The 23,714-nt window shown below is 33.2% G+C and overlaps 1 protein-coding gene across 4 annotated transcripts in view; it reads left to right on the top strand.

Moving 5' to 3' along the window:
• The window catches only part of LOC103571974 (afadin), a 194,357-nt gene that overhangs the window by 67,959 nt on the left and 102,684 nt on the right, over positions 1-23,714 (top strand). For all 4 annotated transcript variants that reach the window (XM_053738752.1, XM_053738754.1, XM_053738755.1 and 1 more), the window contains exon 6: positions 11,017-11,116. In XM_053738752.1, the coding sequence (XP_053594727.1) occupies positions 11,017-11,116 (100 nt within the window). The remainder of the gene's footprint in view (positions 1-11,016; positions 11,117-23,714) is intronic.

Below are 23,714 nucleotides of genomic sequence, written 5' to 3' on the forward strand. Positions count from 1 at the left end.
AATTTCAAGTCGATTCACTACACCGTTTTCGAGAAATAAATTTTCGAAATTCGTTCTTAAACACGGGCGTAAATGGGAATCATTTCTCAAAGTGCTACAATTTTTGCTACAATAATACCATTGCTATAAATTATTCAGTATCAAATAATTAAACACTTCTGAACACATTAATATTTTTTTTAAGTTTAATCATGGGTTTGTTATTAAATCATGAATCAAATAAGTGGTGAATTTCAGTTAATGACGTCACATATGTCGTGAAGCTAGGAAATGACGGCAACAGCGTAAAATGACACGACCGCGGGAAATTTGAATAACTAATAAGCTTACAGCACCAGTATCATTTTGACTGTGTTTAACCTCTAATACGTCTAGTGTGTAAACTTCTTTTTTCATATTTATTCAAAGGTTAACTCGGAGTCCATATAGACACCAAGGTTTCTGGCGATAGATTCAATGGGTATCTCTGCGCCATTGCAACTAAGTTTGATGGTCGGGAGAGATTGATTGATTGATTTATTTATGCCAAGGCACAGGCCAAATGGCAATATCAAATACAATAGAATTTACAAATACCAAGTCTAATGACAAGATAATATAAGTACATAAACTAAAAACAAAATTCAAGTGAGAAATTAGTTTCTTTGATTCAACTAATAAACTAAATTAATTTTTCAACATATGACAACTAGAAAGCTAAATAAATTATTCAACTAATAACAGCTAATAAAAGAACAAAATTTATAATTTTGAACACTCAGACTCATATAATATTTATCAACAAGATTGTCCACTTTTACATTAATGACATTAATGATCCAAATTTAAAAAGTAGTCAAAGACTCTATTTTTGAACACTTCAATACTAGAAGAACTGACGATCTGTTCAGATAATTCTTCCCACAAACGTATAACATTCACTTGGAATGAGCGTTCCATGAAAGTCGTAGCAAAAAGCGGAAGTTTGTAACACGAGTGTTTTTTCGCAGCTAACCTGTTTGAGCGCCTAACTTCAGTCTCTTCGATAAACAAATCTCGCAGGTACTTGGGTTTACCAACCTGAAGTAGTTTATAGAAGTAACAACTCATGAAAAACATTCTACGATGCTTCACTAAGAGCCATCCCAGTTCTCGTCGATAAGGTGTTATATGCTCATCTTTTCTAAGATTAAAAATGAATCTAATTGAGCAATTTATTGCACGTTGAAGTTTCAAGTCATTTTCAGATGTTGAGTCAACAAGTATGACTGAATAATAATAAACAAGTGGCAAGATAGTTGCTAATACCAATAACTTCCTTATGCCAGTTGAGAAGATGTTCTTACGAATCTTAAGACAATGCAGAGCTGAATTTACCTTGCTGACTATTTGTGTGACATAATGATTCCAACTTAAGTTTCTGCTAATATGCAGCCCCAAGCACTTGGTTGTATCAACATACGGAATTATGACACCATCTATAATAATCGGCGGCAAATCAAAATCACTCAGTTGCTTCAATATGCTATTCGACCCCAAAATCATTGTTTTGGTTTTTGACAAGTTTATCTCCAAGGCCATGCTTCTTTGCCCGATTTGCAACTGATTGTGCATCAACATTGATCTGTCTGATTGCCTCATGGAGTTGATACAAAAAAAAAGTGTAAGTAGATATATTTGTCATCAGCAAACATACCATGATTACAAAACACTAACCATCTGGCTACAGAATTCATGACAATTAGAAACAGGATTGGACCCAGGACAGAACCTTGAGGAACATCAGATGAAGTTATGAAGAGCTGAATTGGAGTCCCGAGATCATTCAAGATTGACTGAGAGCGATTGGATAAGTAAGAGAAAAACCAGACAATTGTTTCCACTGAAAATCCAAGCTCAAATAACGCAATCAAGATGATTTTGTGATCAACATAGTCAAAAGCTTTACTCAGATCAAATGAGACTATTGTAGTAAGTTTATTCTTGTCCATTGCCTGTCTAATATCATCAGTAAGCCTCAATAAGGCCGATTGTGTGCTATGGTGCTTCCTGAATCCAGATTGAAAAGGATCAAGTAGTTCATTGCCCTCCAGATAGGTTGTCACTTGATTAGCAATGATTCTTTCAAAAACTTTGGCTAGATGTGATAAATTTGCTACAGGATGGGTATCTGATGGAGATCTAGGCGGTGAAGTCTTGATCAAAGGAATTATGAAAATAACTTTCCAAATGTCAGGAAAATTTCCAGTATCAAGAAATCTATTAAATAAAGCAGTAAGAAATAATCAAACTTGTGGAAGGTGATCTCGTAGTCATCTTAAATCCAATCCATCAGGACTTTTCCCTTTACATTTAGAGAGAGTAATATGCAATGCCTTAGTAACATCAACGATATGGATCTTGTTCCACTTAAATGAACACTCAACTTGTCTCGAATAGTCTATGGGCAGCAAATCAACGAAATTTTTACTGCAAGGTGAGTGTTTTCTCACTATGTTTGCATAATATTCATTCAGTTTAAAAACGTCAAAGAAGTTTAGCGGTGATGAATAGTTTGACTTAATTAATCCAAGATGTTTGAGCTTACTCCAAATAGATGAACCATATGAGGAATTAGTAAGAGTAGTTTTTAAATATTCTTCACGAGCAAGATTCAACTCGGCTTTTAGATTTTTTCTTTTCATTTTAAAAAGAGCAAGCAGATTTGGATCCTGATTTCTTCTCGGTTTCTTGTAAATCTCGTCACGCTCTTTACACTTTACTTTTAATTCCTTTGTAAACCAGAGATTACTATGACGAACTAACTTCTTCGTGATTTCTGATGCAACTAAATCCAAAGAAAATAGAACAACAGACTTGAAGATATTCAGTAATTCATTAGGATCTGAGTTCTCTAGTACACTATTTTCAATTCTTAGAGAATTCATCAAAGTACTTGAGAGGACTTGACGATCACAATTTCTCAAATTTCTATAAGTAATTTTCTTCGACGCTGGTTTTGAGCAATTTAACTTGTACTCACAAAATAAATAATCATGGCCATCAATGAACGGAAAATGAGATTTAGAAAATGAAACTAATTTACTATCACTGTCTAACAAAATGACATCCAACCAAGAATCATGATTATTTTTATGGAAAGTAGCACCAAAAGGCACACAGAACAATGACGATTCTAAAATAAAGTCTTCCAAGTGTCTTGCAGTGTAGCTGTCATCCAATAAATTACAATTTAAATCGTTAGCTATGATAATATTATTGAAATTTGGAGCAAGTTTTGAATAGATGTCAAAAAATTCGTTGAGGAATAGTCCTTTGGGTCTTCTATAAATGCAGGATAATAAAAGGTGAGAACCAGAGAATGGAGTGACATCAACTATCAAATACTCTGGTCGGTTTAAATGATCAGAAGTAGAAATATGCAAAACCTTGATTTGTAAGGACTCATGGACAAGACAGGCCACTCCACCTCCTTGGATGTAACGACCAGTATCTGAGTTTTTTAGGATTCGATCCTCTCTTCGGACAATATTGTAGCCATTCAACGAAAATATACTGTTTTCGTGCAAAGGTTTCAACCAGGTCTCAACAAGGTTAATAATGTCAGGTTTAGTATCATAAATTAAATTCAAGACTTGAGCAGTATGACCAATAAGCCTATTTATATCTAAACTAATACATTTAATGATGAAGTAATTTTTCCAGTTGAGTTATTAGTTGAATTAATTAACTGTTAATCGAGCTTAGCAAGATCAGAGGAACAGTTTATTCTAAATTTTTCAGAACCATCATCCTTCTTCACGTAAATCTGACCGCTTGTCACCCAAACATACTTACATTTTTTTAGTTTAGCTTTCTCTTTTGTTTTAAGTAGTAGCTTATGTACCTCCGGCCGTAGAAACTTATTAACATAAATAGTACCTTTGCAATTTTTATCAACACAAGCCGAAAACACAGTTTTAGCCAGTAGACTTTTTGACTTACGTTTCGAAGAAATAATAAAGTCACGTACTCGAGATGACTTCAAGTCAACAAGATAAGAATGACAGTCAGTCTTATCCTGCCTAGATATATTTTCATTTTCAAATGTACGAGTACTCAGAACATCACTGACCAAATTTGGTAACTCTAAAGCATTAAGAACAGCAGACGGAATTTCTGAAGTGATAATTTGTTAACTACTGAATCAGTAACACCTGAGATCACTAGCTCAGAGGTGTTTACTAGAATTTCAGAAGAAACAGAAGACAGTCGCTGTTTTTTCAATGTCTGACAGTCTTTCATAGACTGAATTGAGGTCTGTTTTCCTCACCTCTTTTAACTGTGCAATATCCGAAGTGAGGTTGGAGATAAACTCCGTGTTAGTCTGAATAATAGCTGCTAACGACGTCAACTTATTAGCAGTAGCAACCTGTGAAACTTTCAAATCACTCAATTTATTGCTCAATTTCTCAAGTTTCTGATTTGTTGCCACCTCTGAACTAACAAAGTTTTCCATCAGGGCTGTTATTTTTTCATCCAACGATTTTTTCGACCAATCTGTAGGTAAACGTGACATTATTGGTGAATTTAAAGGCGATGAAAAAACTGAATCAGTACTGAGAGTCAACGAAGCAGTTTAGAGCAGAGAGAGAGAGTGATTAGATAGATTAGATAGATATTTTATTGTTCAGTGGTAGTTGAACAAAAAAATGTAGAATACAAAATATGAATATAAGCAAACCATAATATAAAGTTGTAATAGATATTTTATTGTTCAGTGGTAGTTGAACAAAAAAATGTAGAATACAAAATATGAATATAAGCAAACCATAATATAAAGTTGTAATTTGGTTTAAGGTAAATTGTGTAATTAGCAAAAAATTAAAATATAAAACTTATTATTTGGATAACGAGTATAAAAACATTCAAATATATCATTTAATGCACTAGATTATGCCAGTATAATTTATAAATCAACTGTAGAGTTCAGTCGCCCAGTTATCATCACAGGTAAGCAGCCATTTGTTGAGCTCCGCCTTGAAAACATCAGTGCTTGTAATGAGTTTAAGAGCATCTGGTAGGCTATTCTAGAGGTATGGTGCCGCAATTGCAAAGGCACTTCTATAAGTCTTAGTCCGATGATTCGGTACGACGAGATTCATCGTCGAAGACTGTTTATGCAGCGATCTTGGTGCAGTATATATGGCAAGAAGTTTCGCCAGGTATGAGGGAGTACACTCCAGTAGCGATTTACGAGTGATTATGATGATTGCACGTGCCCTAGCCTTGCTGATCGTTAGCCACCCAAGTTCCAGTCTGGCTCCCGAGATGAGAGAGTCCCACGGCAGTCCAAACATGTACCAGACTGATGTCCAAAGCCACTGCGATACCCTGCAGCACCGACGGGCAGTAGTTGATATGAGGCAATATCAACGCATTGACCAATGTTTTACGAGAAAGCACTTCAGTATAGCCACGTAGACTATATAGATGGTATAGAGTGGAATTAATTTTAGAAGCTATATGCATGACATGTTCTTCAAACGTTAGTTTGGAATCAAGGTAGACTAGCAGGTTTCTGACAAGATACCAGCGGAATGTCAACACCATCGCAGCCGAGTTCAATTCCAGTCTGATTCAACATGTTAATGTACGGGGTAGAGCCCAGTACGATAGCCTTGGTTTTGGCGAGGTTGAGTTTCAGGCGATTTGCAGCGGCCCACGCATATATGCGAGATATGTCTTCATTGACCAAACGATCATAGTCCGCCAGCTCATGTGGGGGACAGGCAATATAAATTTGCAGGTCGTCGGCATATAGCATGCATTTACAGAACTTGATACTCGTGCCAATGTCGTCGATAAACAGCGAGAATAGGAGTGGGCCTAGGATGGAGCCTTGAGGAACTCTCAGGTCAGTGCGTATCCAGTCAGTCATATTGCCATCTGGATCCTTTACAGCAATTGAACGGCCAGTTAGATGGGAAGTCACCCAGCAAGCCGCATTCGATGAGAAGCCTACTTTGATTAGTTTACGGGTTAGAAGGACATGGTCAACCGTGTCGAATGCCTTGGAGAAGTCAAACAGCAGAAGTAATGTGACCATTCGCTTATCCATATTCAGTCGAACATCATTCAACAGCTTAATTAGCGCAGTTTGAGTACTGTGCCCAGCCCGGAATCCACACTGCATCGGGTCAAGAAGATCATGAGCATTCAAATACCTGACAATTTGGTGAAAGACGATTTTTTCCACTACTTTGCTGAGAACAGGTAGCCGCGCAATGGGTCTGTAGTCGAGGCGCTATAGGGAGATGCAACCTTATTAATGGGAACAATTATCGATTTCTTCCAGGGATCTGGGAAAACTGAATCCCGAAGTGACCTATTGCAGATCACAGTGACGCAGTCAAGGATACCTGGTATGCATTTTGTTAGCATTTTCCTCGAAATTCTATCAGAGCCAACAGCATCAGTTGTGACAGCAAGTATAGCACGACATATTTGTTCGGTGGACGTTTCACTGAAGTCGAAATCAGGGTGACTGCTTATTTTAGTTACATCCAACTCTGTTGAACACGCTTCCCAGCTAGATTTAGATACATCGGCAAAAGTCCGGCAAAGTTGAGTAGCATCAACAGTCAGACCCTTGACTGAGTTTTCCTTTAATAGTCCGAGCTTGCGCAACTCTCTCCACATGGCGCTGCTATTTAAATTGCTAAGACGCGAGCTGTAGTAATTATTTCGAGTCTCACGAAGCCGTGTGCGGTATAAGGTTCGCGCAGTCCTGAATTCATGTAGTTAGTTGAGATGTTTGTCACGTTGGTAGCACCTGCATAGAGTTCTGAAACGTCGTTCGAGTTCTTGAAGCTCACCCGTGATCCAGGGAGCATGCTTGAGAGAGTTGTCAGTGATATTTCTAGTTGGAGCAAAAGCATCCACATGCTCAAGAAAGGTGCGATTGAAAACACTGACTATCTCACTGATGTCCAAGCACGATGATGTGATCTGCAACAAGTTAGCATTACTGAGTTGGGTGATGGCATCATTGCTTTCAAGATTGTCGAGCTTTCTAGTTTGAATGGTCTTCCTACGTGGTGCAGTATGATAGACTTGAAGACTGGCAGAGATCATATGATGGCCTGCACCTATAGGATAATCAGATTTATTCCAGGCAGTGATGTCATCTAAGAGGTCCACCATACATAGATCCAGCCAGGTCTCAGATGTCTTGGTGACGTGAGTTGTTCCATGATTGACCAGCTTGAGTGAGTTTGTTTGGATGAAAGACCTAATATAGTCAGCATCAGGACTATTACATAGTTGGTCAGCGTTGAAGTCTCCAAGAATGACCTTATGGCTAAATCCATCCATGGCAGAGCCAAGAATGTTGCCAAGTTCCCCAAAAGGCGCATGCGGTGGCCTGTATACTACAGCGACGAAAATAGGAGATGATCTCTTCAAGTAGGCAGTGCCAGCAATGTATTCCGGTGTAGCAGGTTTACTGATTCAAGTAATAGGTGGCATGAGGGCGGCTTTAAAGTCTACAGATTCGTGGAAGTATAAAGCAATGCCATCCCCATGGGTATTACGATCATTTCTGATGATATTATAGCCTGGGAGTCTTATAGACGAGTCGGGTATATGAGGGCCAAGCCATGTTTTCGTGACGGCAATAATATGACAGGTCTGATTATTGTTTACAACGACTCTTAGATCATCGAGATGAGCTCTTAGTAAATTTACATTGAGGCAGCCTACTCGAAAATCAACTGAAGCTAGAGACGAACTGGCAGTATTAGATAATGGGCGACTAGCATGTTATTGAGCTGCATTAACATTGATCTCTAAGGCTCTGGTGATGTCAGCAGGCAATGATATAATGTGAATGAGGGAGTTTTCATCCTTCTTGGCAAATATCGAATCATTCCTTGTGAGAGAGAGAGAGAGAGAGAGAGAGAGAGAGAGAGAGAGAGAGAGAGAGAGAGAGAAGGGTTGGAAGGAGGAGAGGTAAAGAAATTTGACAAGATTCAGGCTAGGGAATAAGGTGAATGGGAAGATATATTGGGAAAATGTACGATATGTGGGTATGAAGAGCAAACGTAGGAATATATGTGGAAAGTTTGTTCGGGTTTCGGTTAAGAAATTATTAAGGCGCAATTTACAAGAATATGTGATACTTTATTTATCACAACGCTTAACATTAAAGGTGAAGTACAGAGCTCGGGTTGTTGTACTGGTCATTCAGGTGTATTTTTATGAAATAGACAGAGCTTAAGGTTAATTTCGAACAAGTTAATGCAGTTGCGCTTGTGAATGGGGTTTGTTCAATAAATCAGGGACTCAAGAGCGAAGTTAATAGTTGATTGTTGAATGTAGTGTAGTTTGTTGCTTTGTAAAAGATAATGGCTTTCGGCTTACTGCCTTTTGGTGAGACTAAATTCACAGGGCATTTGTGGCGCCGCTGAAACCAGCTAAACTCGCAGTGCCCGGAAGCTGCTTCCACTAATATGTAAATACTGTACTGCGGTAGACTTCACAGTCAGTAATTACACAACAATTAAATTATTCTAAAAATCTGGAAAACGGTGAACACTGCGGGTGATCCTCAAAACTTCTCGCTGTTTTCGAGCACAAGGAGTACTCAAACCGTATTGTAAATACGTTCGAAGATACACTTGCGTATATTGTTTTTTTCGAGCTAGAGAAGCTGCAAAATTATGTTGCCTTGATCGACGAAAATGCAAAAAATCAGAAACAAAGATATCTGTTATTTTTTGGATTTTTGTTCGTGGATATTTTTTGAACTAATCGACTGGTTTTCATATTTAATGGGGCATTCCGCGCAGTTTTTCAGCCTCTAATATTGAAGAAATATTCGAAGCCTCTCAGTCCGATGGTTGAGATTTTATTAGGAAAAAATATGTTTTGAATTCTTTTCATCAACGATATCTCTTGAACAAATGATCCAATTTTGATGATTACGGTAGCATTCAATACAACTTTTTTAAGTTTAGAGCCGATTAGATTTTAAAATCAATCCAGAAAATATGTTAACAGTTATCGGAAAATAACATTATTTCAAAAATATAGTATTTAGAATAACTCCAAACGTACTGCACCGATCAAGCTACGTTTCTCACAGAATCTAGGAATTGATAAGCCGTTTTAGATGCCGCGTCAAACATCTAAATCCGTTTGTTCATTCAAAACTTGGAAAATTTTTACATACACACAAACTTACACTCAGTCATCATTATGAAAATAGTCAGAATATTTTCTTAGGATCTAAAAACGTCGAGATCTGTCTAAAATTCGGTTTTTGGTAGTCACATCAGAACCAATAACCAGTTTTTTTTTGAGAATTTTGAACTTTCTTAGCCGGAAGTTAAAAATAGTTGAAATGATGAGATAAGTCGCAAAATTAAAAGCTTATTACATAAGGATTAAGATTCTTTTCCCAAAAATAGGGTATGACGTTTGGTCTAAAAGTTATTTCAAGATAAAATAGCTGAAGATAATTTTTTCATGAAGTGTGAAAAAATTTTCATCATCTATAATTTTTAAACTGATAGAGTGAGACAGCTCATTTTTGGATATAATCATGCAATCGACTATTAAATGTAATTGATTTTTTTTTTTCTAATTAAATCGAATATTGTACAGGATCAACCATAGTTATACACAGTTATAATTTTTAAGTGTTGAAATAAGCTTTGAATACTATCATTTTTGATGAAATTTTCTATAAGATATGCGAAAATAACAATATTTTTTAATTATTTAAAATTTTTTTTTAAAAATAGGTCACCTTAAATATAAATTATAAATAGCTATTGAAATTTTTGGGTGTGGTGCATCCCTACAGAGAATTTCTCTACATTATAAAATCTCACAAAGGTTTTCCCTACACAACTCAACTGTACATATAAATTTTTACATCGCAACAACTCTACAGAAAATTATTTTCACATTGTTCCATCTCTTCATGAGAACATCTCTCATATTAAAAATCTCTACGGAGATTAACTCTACCTAGATCATCTCTACAGCAATCATTTTTACATGGCGCTAAGTTCAAACAGACGAATTTTCATTTGGACATTTTATTAATCAAGCGGGTTAACTATATAAAAGAAAAAATGAATGAAAGCGAAAGTATATTTTTTAAATATGACAAAAGTTATGAATCTTCCCGACACAAACTTCAAAAAGCCAGGAGTTGCTGCTTTTACACTGGTGATCTTGTGTTATCTTTTCGGATCAATTTATGATTTTATCAATGTTAATATTTTTGTTCTCTTTATATTTTTATTTCTAATAAAATATTAATTGACGAATAAGATAACTGTAGTACTGTTGAAAAATAAGTTTAAATAAGTGAAGATACGGCACCTGTTACTATACATAGATCAAAGTGAAAATCAATTTAGTACAAAAAAATTTATCGAAATTCATCCGAAAAAATAACCTAAGACCATAAGTGTAAAAGCAGCAACTCCTGGATTTTTCAAATTTTTGTCGGAATGATTCATTACTTTTGTAATATTTAAATACTTTCATTTCACTTTCATTCATTCTTTCTTGTATATAGTTAACCTACTTGATCAATAAAATGACCAAACAAAATTTCATTTATTTGAATTTAGCGCTATGTAACAATGATCGCTGTAGAGATGATCTCTGTAGAAAACGTTAATATGAGAGATGTTCTCATGTAGAGATGAAACGATGTGAAAATAATCTTCCGTAGAGTTGTTGCGATGTAAAAATTTATTTGTAGAGTTGAGTCGTGTAGAGAAAAATTTTGTGAGATGTTATAATGTAGAGAAATTGTCTGTAGGGATGCACAACACCCGAATTTTTTAGCATTAAAATATGTTTAATGCCTTTCAAAAATAGTTTAAATTAAAAATCGAAAATTAAAGACTAAAGTAAGTTTTTGAAATAAAAACTTGAAAATTAATGGTCAATAGAAACAATTATGCATCGGAAGAAATAATGCAATCTCTAAAATTTTGATGAAGTACTTCATATTTTCTTTGATTTTTATAGGTAACTAGTGAAAAAATTAATGGAAATACATGTCAAGAATATATTTTGGATGATGATGAGTGCCCATTGGCTATTATTATGAATTATTCATCAGCTCACGGTGAGTTAAATAAATACGTTTCTTTTTTTTTTTTTTCATATTATTCAATATAAGCCAATCTTCCTATCGTTACATCGTATTTACAGTAAAAGCAGGCTTTGAGCTCTGACTGTAATATACCAACAGTGTTAGTGATGCCAAATTATAGGCGAGAGACTCTACCCACTTTAAAATCGGACATATTAATATTCGGCCCTAGTCTTGCTACTAATAGACCAGGGATTCGTAAAATTTTTTAACAAAAGCTTACGTTAAGAATTTTTTCGTGTTATAGATATATATTGAAAGAAAAATTACAAACAAGATACATTTTTGACTTACTCGATTACAGGTTTGTATTATGTCCTTAACAGCTAAGGTAGTGGTGTGGCCCTTTTCTTTTTCTACGAGTTTTCCTCTGGTCGCTGCTTTAATTTAATACACATACTCAGACTTTCTGTTTTACTAATTTGCTTATCAACTTAATTTTTTTTGTAGCTTTTAAAATTTCAATCGTGCGTGGCATTTCCTATAGAAAATCATCTTGGCCTTGATTTTCCTCCTATTTGTTTTAGGACCCAATGCTTCGAGGGGCGCACCATCCTCCCCGCATTGATCCTAGGCGTGTTCTTTTGTCCTCTATCTAACTTATCTTCTACTTAACCGACTATTTATCTAACTATTTATTTATTTATTCACTAGCTGACCCGGCAGACTTCGTACTGCCTCAACCGATTGTAGAGCAAAATAAAACATCAACTCTGTTTAGGTTTCCAGTATAGGAAATCAGTGTATTACCGTACGATAGACGGTGTCGCTCAATAACTTAAAGATCAAATTGAACGGAATAAAATTATTTCTGTTCTTTCTCAGAACATTTTGAACTAAACATCTTCTATTAAGATGTTTTAAACCTTAGATTTCGAAATTACGTATATATATAAAATGAAGATGATCGGACATAACACTAGCAATAAAACTGAAATCTTTTTATTTAATAAAAAGATTTTAGTTTTTTAATACACCATAAAAAATCTTATGTTATATAGTTCCACATTAAAATGAAATGTTAATATTATATTGTCACGAATTTAATTTTAACACAGAAAAGCTCATTTTCCTATTTACAGAGGATTGAGTGGTCTAGAAATTTTTTTTTTAACTGTTTTTTTTTTTTTTTTTTTTTTTTTTTTTTTTTTTTTTTTTGTGTAGAATTAACACTTTGGCTGTGTTAGCTATCAAAATTCAAAATTCAGGATAAATGGATGTTTGAAAAATTATAGTACCAGTATTTCAGTTTTTAAGCCTAAATATCATATGCATATATAAAATTACTATTAATAATAAAATTGATCAGAAGTTTGGAGAGTGATTGCCGAGATTAAGGAAAATTAAAAGATGTTAAATTTTGAAAATATACACTGATTTTACTTAATTATTACAGATAGTACACGTTGGTGTAACTGACGCTATCTCTCTCTAATTCGCGCGTCTCAGTCTGTCTCTCTCTCTATTTCGTGTCTTTTTCTTCGCGTTAAACTTTAGATTTTTTTCTTTACAAAATTTTACTAATTTTACTGACATCAATTTATTCTACACAATTTTTAATTATTTAATTTCTCAATATTTTCTTATCACTTTTCACAGCACTTGGTTATGGAATATATTCTCAGTCCCATTAATTCTTATGTAATTGATTTTCTTATTGATTATTATCGATTAAATTGTAATAAAAATTTGACTTAAAACTATTCTAATTTCTGGCTCCACGCCGAGAAATTTTTTTCAATCTTAGAAATTTATAATTCAAAATTCTGGCCTCTCTGCCGAGAATTTTGTCTGACGGACCGCGTAACTAATTAATAAAAGAATTCTGGCTTCTGCCGAGAATTCTATTTTATCCGGAACGATTTGAAAATGGCGACTGCCCACGACTAACGAATTCTTAATATTTACGAGAATTAATTGTTAATAAATTGTGGCTACTGCCGACAATTTATTTACCTCCTTTTTTTCCCGTGGCGTTCTGGTTTTCCTGTCTGTCTCGTGCAGCCCTCCTGCCGATTCCCTCGTTCCTTTGCTCTTTTTCTCCCAGCTCTCCTTTTAATTTATTTTATTTGTTAAATCTGTGAAAAATTTAATACAAATCAGTTATCTATCTTAAATTGTATCGGCCTCCTGCCGGATACAAGAAATTCAGTCTAATTAATATAAATATAGCTTCAGGAAGGTTCCACTCTAACTTCTCCAGAGCTTATATAATTACCTTTGTATTTCACGTGCAGTTCCAGCTGGTCTTCTTGCCGGTCCGTCCGACTCTGTCAAAAATCACCTCGTGCACTCACTAATATATCTAAGTCCGAGACCCCTCGGCTATTTTCGTAAATTTTCCCACTCTTATTAGTTCCTAAGTAAGGAGGGAGGATGAGCCTCCAAAATTGGCGTTTCCTGGGGACCAGTCGATAAACTAGATCACGGGGTTAATCGGGTTTCGATAATTAACCAACCGCGGGGAATTTAAAGACAATTTAAATTTAAATTATTTGAATGAGTTTAATTTTACCCCGTTACAGTCTTTAATGAATAAAATCAATTGATTATTATTATGTAATTAGTTGTAGTTCTTGAATGTAAATTAATTTATCAAACTGGGCCGCGTGGGCTTAAATTTACTGACCATCGTGTTTTAAGACACTGAATTTAATGATTATTGACATTACTTCAGTATTATGTAAGGGTATGATCTCGTCCTCCTGTGCTTGAGAATTTGGTCAATGCTTCTTGTCTGGTAGCTCAGGTGTTCGACCAGCCCGCGATCCGAGTTCCAGCTGTTCCCACAGTTCGGCTCGACGAGATACGCAAACGCAAACGCATCGTAACTGCAATACGTATACTTATGGTAACAATACAGTGTCGTTCCTGTAATTAACTATTAGATAGCTTTGAGCCCTAGAAAATATTAATATTTGTTATAGATATGGTCAATCGATTACAAATTCATGATTTTGACTTTAATCATTTATTACTTAAATAGTTTTTAATATTTTCATTTGAAATTTGGTATACAGTTTCTATGATTTTTCCTTTTATTAACATGAGAGTTTGGACGATCTGATCCGGTGAATAGTTTTTATTTTAGAGCTAATTGCTTACGCAGTCGCGGCGAAAAAACAACTTATTACAATAAAAGAATTAAAATATGCATTTGTTCGTGCAAATGGAACTTGCAACCTATCAGTTCTGTTTGAATTTCGTCGTGACGCAATATTAGGCCTTAGTTTTTAATCTGAACAAAGCAAACTAGGTCTCATAAGACATAAAATTTTATAAAACTCGCACAATATTATTGCGCTCTTCGACAGTCTGGTCGTAACCATCCTAAGAGCCTTCTATGTCTTGAAATGTGAACATTTTGCCGCATCCGTAATTATATCAAGTATAATAGTTTTTAGGTGTTGAGTAAGACATAGTGTCTCGTTTAAAAACCGGGGCTGATTAGCAGCTCTTTTCCTCTCTATACGTTTTTTTTTATGCCTCATTTCGCCGGCCGTTGGATAAAACTAACACATGAGGTTATACTCACATCATAGATTTACAATCTTCCTTATTTAATGTACATGGAAAAAAGAAACTGTTATAAATAAACCATGATGACTAGTAATTAATATTCATTCGGATAGTAATATCGTGATTTCAATATTGAAAAAATAATAACTATAAATTGAATGCTCAAATGTACAGTTTATTTAGATGAAATAATTATTTAAAACTATGGAAAAGACTAAGTAAATATTAAAATAATTAAATTTTGAAGATTACCAGCCAAAGTTTAATTATCTGTCGTTTGCAAAATAAGAAATTAAAGTCTCAAATAATGAAAATATAAAGTATAAAAAATAATAAATTTTGTTAGAACGTTATTTTGTAAAGTCCTTTAAATTAGAAACTTTACCAGGATCCTCGAGTTGTTTTTATATTTTAATAATAGCCAACAGTCAAATTAAATAATGTAAACGGGAATCGTCATAAAGTATGTATTAGCCTTAGCAAATTTGATTGTTTAATGCAGAAAAATTTCATGTGCTACCACCATTCATTTAAATACGAAAATAACTTTCAATTCTCACACGCGTGCCGTGGCAGAGCGCTCTAAGTGCCAGGGACTGAGCTCAGTTCGCAAAAGGTTGTCGGTTCGAGTTCATGAGTCTGCTGAAATTTTTCTGATAATTTTTCACTAAAAAATTCGAACAACTATACTGTACCGACTAAATCAGTTATTCATAATACCGAAAAGCATGCAATCAATTAGACGCACGACGATGAGAAAACAGACAATCGTAGAACGGAGAGGAAGGGGATGAAATCAGAAGCCCGAATGTTACCTTATACTACAAGAGCAACGGTAAAAGCCGGATATAAATAGTTCAAAATAAACAAATATAAAACAGAAAAAAAAATAAATACGAAACGTTACTATCGGAAAAAAAATTTGTCTATTGGTTGACTCTGCGGACCAGCCCCAAAACGTCCCGCTGTTTTCGAGCTCAAGAAGCTCGAAATCATTGGTATGAATACATTTTCGAGCTTTAAAATATTTTTGTATGTCATTATTTTCGAAAACAAATGTTTTTTACCGTTTTTTTCTTCAACGATATCTCTCGAACGAATTAACCGATTGAGACAATTGAGGTGGCAATCAACGCGTTTTATTAAGTTCTAGAGCTGATCAGATTTTGGAATCGATCGATGGAACCATTTTTGAAAAAGTTTAAAAAAACTAAAAAAAAAAATTAGGTTATGTTGCAAAAATAAGAAATATATCACAAACTTATAAGTATGTTTCTTATTTTCATAATTGAACAATTAAAATGAATAAGTGTCAAAAAACAAGTACAACATAACCTCACACTGTCAATAACTTTTTAATTTAATTTTATATTATTTCCTTGTGAAGCATGCGCCGTGCGATTGTGAAGCCTGCGCAGTGTGATTGTGATTCGTGACATGACTGGTTACTGCGCCCGGCATTAGTCACAAAAGTGAAGTATTAACTACTCATAACTCTGTTGTACCGCAAAGAGACGAGTATAAAGAGTGATAGTTACTTTCCAAGAGGTAAACAATCGATGATTGTATAGTAACTACTACTGCTATCCCCGCAATGTGCTCAATACTACTGACTGCAGTCGGAGACACTAACCATTGCTTCCGTTAGAGTAATTCTTAAGGTTTTGAAAGAAATTTCGTTATTTTGTATACTATACTGACCGCATTAGTATTCAGCGCAGCAATGGTTACTGTTTTTTTTTCTCCGTGTAGGACCTCAAAACGTCGACATCTGATGAAAACTCGATTTTTGAAAATCGTGGTTAAAAAAATAATAATCCAAATTTTTAAAATTTTACTATTTTCTTGGCGGAAAGTTGAAAATATATTTTTATTATTTGAAATATTAAAAATAAGGACTTAAAAAAAATTATTAATTTGGTTGCATAAGATAAAATAACGATCGGCTGTGAGATTATATACATCGACTTGGAGATTTTTATTGTTTGAAACTTTCAAGTGTATGGTATAAGTTTTAATTTTTTACTTTAGTCGGTCTAAAAAATATCATACTGCTAATAAAACTATACAATTCCAGATAATAATTTTTACTATTGGAAGTTTTAAAAACTATATGCTTACTCTGTACTTTTCTATTTTAAGCAAATGTATATTTTTACAGATCACTCATATATTTAAACCGTATACTCGGGAAAAAATGATCAGACCTGATCAGACATGAACAGGCATGAGTCTTCAGGCCTGATCAGACATGAAAAATGACCATGCCTAACCAGGCCTGGCCAGACATATTCAGGTCTGATCATGTATGTTCATGTCTGTTCAGGCCCATCGGGGTAAAAAAATTATAAATAAAAAATGGCCCTAGATAATTATATATAATTATGGATAACTATATTATAGAATTATATATAATTATTTCTATAAAAATAAAAAAATTCGGGCGTGTGCAGGATTTGAACCGTGGACCTTGCGCTCGAAAGTTTAACCTGCTACCCGTTGACCTAAGAGATTGACTTGAAAAGTTAGTTTCTTATGAACTTCAAGTTATAAAAATCTCATACGTTATAGATTCTTGGTCAACAAAATATTATATCTTATACATGATAGATTTTTAGTCAACAAAATTTGATATCTGGTTTATTAATTATTGATTAATAATTATATGAAATTCTATATCATTTATATATAATCATAACTACGTTAGCTATATGTAATTATAACTAAGGTAGTTTTATTTAATTATAACTAAGATTTTAAATTTAATCCCATACATCAGGCTTGATCAGACATTGACGTCTGCATGGACAGGTATGATCAGGCCTGAGCGTATTTAACGCTTCAGACATGAACAGGCATGGACAGGTATGATCATGCCTGAGCGTATTCAACACCTCAGACATGAACAGGCATGGTCAGGTCTAATCATTTTTTCCCGGGTACCTTATAATATACAACAAAATCACATCAGATGAAAAGTTTTGACAATTTAAGTACATTGTTCTCTCTAAACATGAATTAGTGATTTTTCACTAATTTCAAGTGCATATTCACTTTTTGTTAATGCTACAATCGTACTACGCATAATTAGTGAATATTCACTATATGAACATGTGAATATTAGAATTCACTGGTTTGATAAGTGAATATGGGAATCCACTGAATTGCTAAGTGAATATAAGAATCCACTAAATTGAAAAGTAAATATGAGAATCCACTGATTTTATCGGTGAAAAAAAAATATTATATTGCGAAAAAAATAAGACACTTTTAATTAGATCTAAAATGTGATCTAATGTTTTAGATTCATTACTTAGAGGTAGTATACATGATTCTGATTGATGAAAAAATCCCGGTAACTGCTGGGCTCGAACCTGGATCCTTCCGATTCAAAGTCTTTGATGCTATCCACTGCGCCGATCTACGCATGCGGTCGTGCAAGTGTAAATAGTATATTCATTATGATAACAAAGAATAACTGATGAATAAATAAATAAACCGTGATGTAATGATTGATGTACTCTTCGTATAAATATATTATTATTCTGTACTTCAATTTTTTTGTTTTTTTGAAATTTTTTCATTAAAATTGTTAAAAATAGCACCATAATTATATTTATATCTAGTAAATATTTGATTATTAGTTTTTCACAAAAGTCAATGAAATAAATACTGACGTGAACAGCGGCTTACACCCATGCAAGTTCGTACATGATCAAGTGTATATATGAGTATTTATGATCAACGCTAGAAGTCATTTGAAATTAAATACAAAAGACAGAAAGTCACGAATGATCATGCGGTACCATTCATGATCATGCATGACCGTGTATTAATAATGCAAATACTCTTCCATCAATCATGAACGTTCAGGCAGAGATTGTAAGTAACTACGTATGATTAAGCGTGATAAGACATGCCCAAACATGACTAGGGTGTTTGACAATTTCACTACTTTATTAGTGAAAATCATTAATTTGCTAGGGAAAATTGTAGCATCAAATTAATTAGTGGACTTTAACTAGTAAAATTGTGATATTCACAAATTAAGAAGTGAATAACAGCTTCACTTCTAGAAATTATGAAAATATCGCTGGTTCATTAGTGAGAATCATTAATTTGCTGGTGAAAATTATAGCACTGAATTTATTAGTGAAAATTCACTAATATATTGTTCAAATACAATGATTATAAAATGAATACAGCTTCACTGACGTAATTGATGGGATTTTTACTGATGCATGTTAAGAAAATAACATTTTTTATTTTCCGTGTATATTAAGGTATGTCGAATAACAACATTATTTTCTTTTTTTTTTTTTTTTTTTTTTAGCACCACCAGAAGTCGACAGTATCAAATTATCATTGATTAAATTTTTTCTAACTTTCACATAATTTTCTAGTTAATTCCATTTTCATATCAAGCTCTTAAAAAAATAGTGTTCTGATTGATTTTAAGAGCTTGACAATTCAAATAATTAACGAATCAATCAACTTCACCCTTGTCTGAAACTGTTTTGTGATTCTTTGCCACGCCATATACTACCCTCCCAGAAGTAGATACTCTTTCAAAAAATTACCCCAAAGACACGTTTAACATTTCTAACAAAAGAATAGAGTTTACCCTACAGTAAATACCAAAATTCTTAGAAGCACCACAAGTAGCTCTCAAAATAGTAATTCATGAGAAAAATTTTAGTGAATAGATATGAATTAGAAAAAAAATAATTTGAATGTACCTGGCTTACGTTATCAATTTATTTTGGCAAATTAATTTCTATGATCGATTTGGAATGTTAATCAATTTTAGATAAATAACTATACACGGAGAGGTGGTAACAATTACTATATTGGTAACAATTACTATATTTACTATACAATTACTATATGGTAACAATTACTATATTTTACGAGATCCCGAGTGGAACTATCGCCGCCATTTTTATGACTTTAAACACTAATGGCGTCCCCAAAAAACTTGGAGATAAGTGAACACTAGGTGACAAATGATGGTGAATGTATATATTGGCTTGTCTGAAATCCTTAGTGTTTATAAGTGGAGGAAACCCGTATGGGTTGGGGAAAACTTGCATCCCACCACTAATCCTACGCAAGCATGTTGACCAAAGCTGGGAGTTTGATACCACGGGGGGCCTTTCCAAGCGCACTGTGACCAGAATCTCTCTATTTCCTGAAATGGGAGCAGTTTTGGCCCAAAGCGGTTGGACTCGTGGTGGCTGTGGTTAGATACCACGCGCAATGGTGATTTTTGATTATACCTCTGGTTAACGTCCACTTCTGGTCGATTTTCGACTAAGAATGTCGTCTCGGTGATAAATGGGGACACCCCGCAATGCGTGTATGCCTAAAAAGACGAGGGAACGGCCTCCGGTCGGCGGAGGTGGACTTAGGTCCCGTTACATTAACTAATTATATTTTATGAGAGTGGTTCCCGTAGCACACGGTAACTGGTTTTTTTGAAAAGTAGATTATAGGAACGGCACACATACATATTATGGTAATCATTCCTATAAATATAGTTATAATTTCTAAATGGTATCGAAACAGTTTCTATAGAATTATGGTGATCGTTACTATGCCACTATGGTAATGGTTTTTGTAATAGGATCTTAAGCATTACTATAAAATTGTAGTATCTGATAACTTACAAATTAATATCACTACTACAATGATAAGACACTTAAACTAGGAATAATAACATCATAATTAACAGCAGTAAAAGAAAAGTAAAGAAAGATATAGTTTATTGAATACAAGATGTATGCTGTTATGCTGTCAAAAAATGTCTAACTGGCTCGAGTCACGTATCTAGAAATAAAAGAGAAGAAGGCATTTGTTTTCTAATTACGAAAATATTTTAAAAGATCAGTTTCACATTCGTTACAATATTATGGTAATCGTTACCATATATTATGGTAATAGTTCCCATAATATATGGGAATGATAACCTCAATATATGGTAATTAATGTTATGGTAACCATTACTATAATATTTCCGCATAAAAATAATGTATAGTTCTAAAGTATACTACAAAGTATACCCTTGTGTATACTTTCTATAAATGCGACAAAATATCTCATAAAGGAATTATGACATGTAATACGTAGTTATTATAAATTTAAGATATCATTAATCATACAATATTAAATATATTTAAAACTATAGTTGATCGAAGATATTTATGATAGAAGTAGAAAGCATAATAATCGATATACATTGCAAATCTATCAACAAGTATATCTCAAATAGATAAAAGAAGTATAAAAAAGAAAGAACACAAATTAGTATAGCTTAGGAAAACGAAAATTATATCGGTTGAAAAAAAAATTATCTTTAGAAAATACATCTCTCAAAATAATTTCTTCTTACTCCAAAACAACTTGGGTCGTCTTGAGAATTTTTTCTGTTTAAGTAAAGCATTTTTTCTGCCTATATTTATCCATTACAAATGCATGGTAAAACTTCTTATAAATTATTTAGGCAAGTTATCCAGCTAGAGAATGAGATTAGAATTATTAAATTGCACAGTTCGAATAAAGTCTCATCATCAATATCATCGAGAAGTTTACAATGATATGTTAAGTTTTGAAGTTCTGTTGTGTATTTGTTTTGTTATTAATGCTCTCAACTATACTTCCAGGTATAATATTTCGATATAATTACAGTACACTCATTGTATATAATTTTTATTATAAAATTCGGGAATAGTTTAGGTTATGCAAAATTTATGTAACTCAACCCAGGAAAAAAAAGTTCATATCTGGCTAGATATAATTAGATATGACCATATAAGATCATACATGAATCATATATGTTCAAATATGATTCATATATGTTCATATAGGAGTCATACATGTTCATATACGACCATATATAAAGGCAAAAAAATTTCTTCTAACATACCCAAATCATATAAGGTCATATATGATCATACATGATCATATATGATACAACATAAAGTATTTTTACTCGATGTTCAGTCCACATAAGATCATAAATTATCATATACGGACATATATGAACATATATACTTACGCAACAATTGAAAGGCACAGAAAAATTTTATAAATTTTTTTTTTGTGATATTTGGAAGGCTGTAACTTTGTGAAAAATAATCGTATCGAGATTTAAAGAAAAGCATTTTATAGCTTGATATCTCAAGTTTCGGTACTTTTTATCAAAATTTTTTAAGAGCTCAGGCTATTGCACAAACTCGAGAAATGCCGTGAGATAAAAAATTTCTAAATGCAAGGAAATGACGAAAGAAAAGAAATTTCCGAAAAATTGCAAAAAATTAATTTCGAACACAACAAAAAAAGGTTAAATTTTTTTTTGAAGGGTATAGCTGGATTAATATGGGAATTCTGCCCCCACGGCTTTTTCGGCTCATGCTTAGGGGGTCAATTTTGTGTCGAATAAAAATAATTCACCTCAATTTTTAGCTCTTTAGCTCAAACGGTATTCGAGAATTTCAAAAAAACCTGTTTTTTCGAATTTATTTATATTTTCATAGTAAAATTCGGAATTTATCAATGATGATTTTTTTCCTAATTCTTACGAGTCCAAAAAATAAAAAAAATCATATGATCATGGTTCTCAAACGGAAAGTCGATTTTTAATGGAGAAAAGAAAATTATAATCTTCTTTTTTAGCCTTGCTGAAATATGTCACTCACCAAAATTTGTCAGAAAATGTCTTTCATACTCCTCTATACTCAGGAATTTTTTAGAATTTTTTGAAGTTGTGGAACAATTCAAAAAAATATTAAAAGCTCATTAGTTTCTTAAAATCTTGCATTTTAAGAAACTTATATTTTCTTTTAGTACAAATAACACGACTTTAAATTACTTTAGGATCACCCAGTATCTAAACCTGATTGGGTCCCAATGGGGCATTCCCAATAGGAAAATCCTTATGAGGGCCCAAACAAAACCTAATTAAGAAATCCCAAACGAAGATGAAATAATTTATGTTCAGTACTTTCTAACTGAATCCTAAGCGGGGCCTAAGTGGGAAAACCCGACGTTAAAATAAAAAAAAAATGTTCACCTTTCCTAAGGGGTATCCCATTTTAGCCGCAAAAAATAAAATTTTTTTTTTTTTAGCGGTAACTTGTTTATTTTTCTGTACACTCCGAATATCATTTTTTGCTTCTTCATCTTTTATTCTTTGGTATCATAACAAATATACTATTTTTTTCGCATTTTAATATTTTTTTTAACAGGGGTTTCCTAATGGGATCTGTTGGAGATTTCCTTATTGGGGCCTAGATGGGACTGCCTAATAAGGTCCCAATAAGTCTTTACGTGATATCCCTATTTGGGGTCCCTATAGGGCAACCCGATAAAGGCCCAATAGGTCTCAACTAAAAATTTCTAGTCAAGAAATACGTAGAAAATTATTTTTTTACTTAAAATTCACAATTACAATACTTTTCAAATATTTTTATTATTTTACTAAACAACCATTACGTAAAAACTATTTTTTCCGAAATTTTTTAAAACCTTCAAGTGTCTTTTGAATCATTAATAACCCTTCTAATTACTATGTGCTACTGATTCTTTATGTTTATCTTCTGCAAAGATATATTTTCAGTAAAAAAAAAAATTTATACGCATTTATTTGAACTGAATAAAAAACAAAAAATGTTTGTTAAAAAGGAAGATTTTAAGAAAATAGTGAGTTTTTAATTTTTTTTAAATTGTTCTACCACTTCAAAAAATTTATAAAAATTCCTGAGTGTAAAGGAGTATAAAAGAGATTTTCTGAAGAATTTCGGTAAGTGACATATTTCAAAAAGGCTAAAAAGAAAAATTGTAATTTCCTTTTCTCCGTTAAAAATCGGCTTTCCGTTTGAGAATCATGATCATATGATTTTTTCATTTTTTGCACGCGTAAGAATTAGGAAAAAAATCATTATTGATCAATTTCAAATTTTACTATAAAAATAAAAGTAATTTCGAAAAAACAAGTTTTTTTGAAATTCTCGAAAACCGTTTGATTTAAAGAGCTAAAAATTAAGTCGAATCA

Source organism: Microplitis demolitor, chromosome 4, assembly GCF_026212275.2.
Source record: "Microplitis demolitor isolate Queensland-Clemson2020A chromosome 4, iyMicDemo2.1a, whole genome shotgun sequence".
In the NCBI taxonomy this organism is placed as follows: domain Eukaryota; kingdom Metazoa; phylum Arthropoda; class Insecta; order Hymenoptera; family Braconidae; genus Microplitis; species Microplitis demolitor.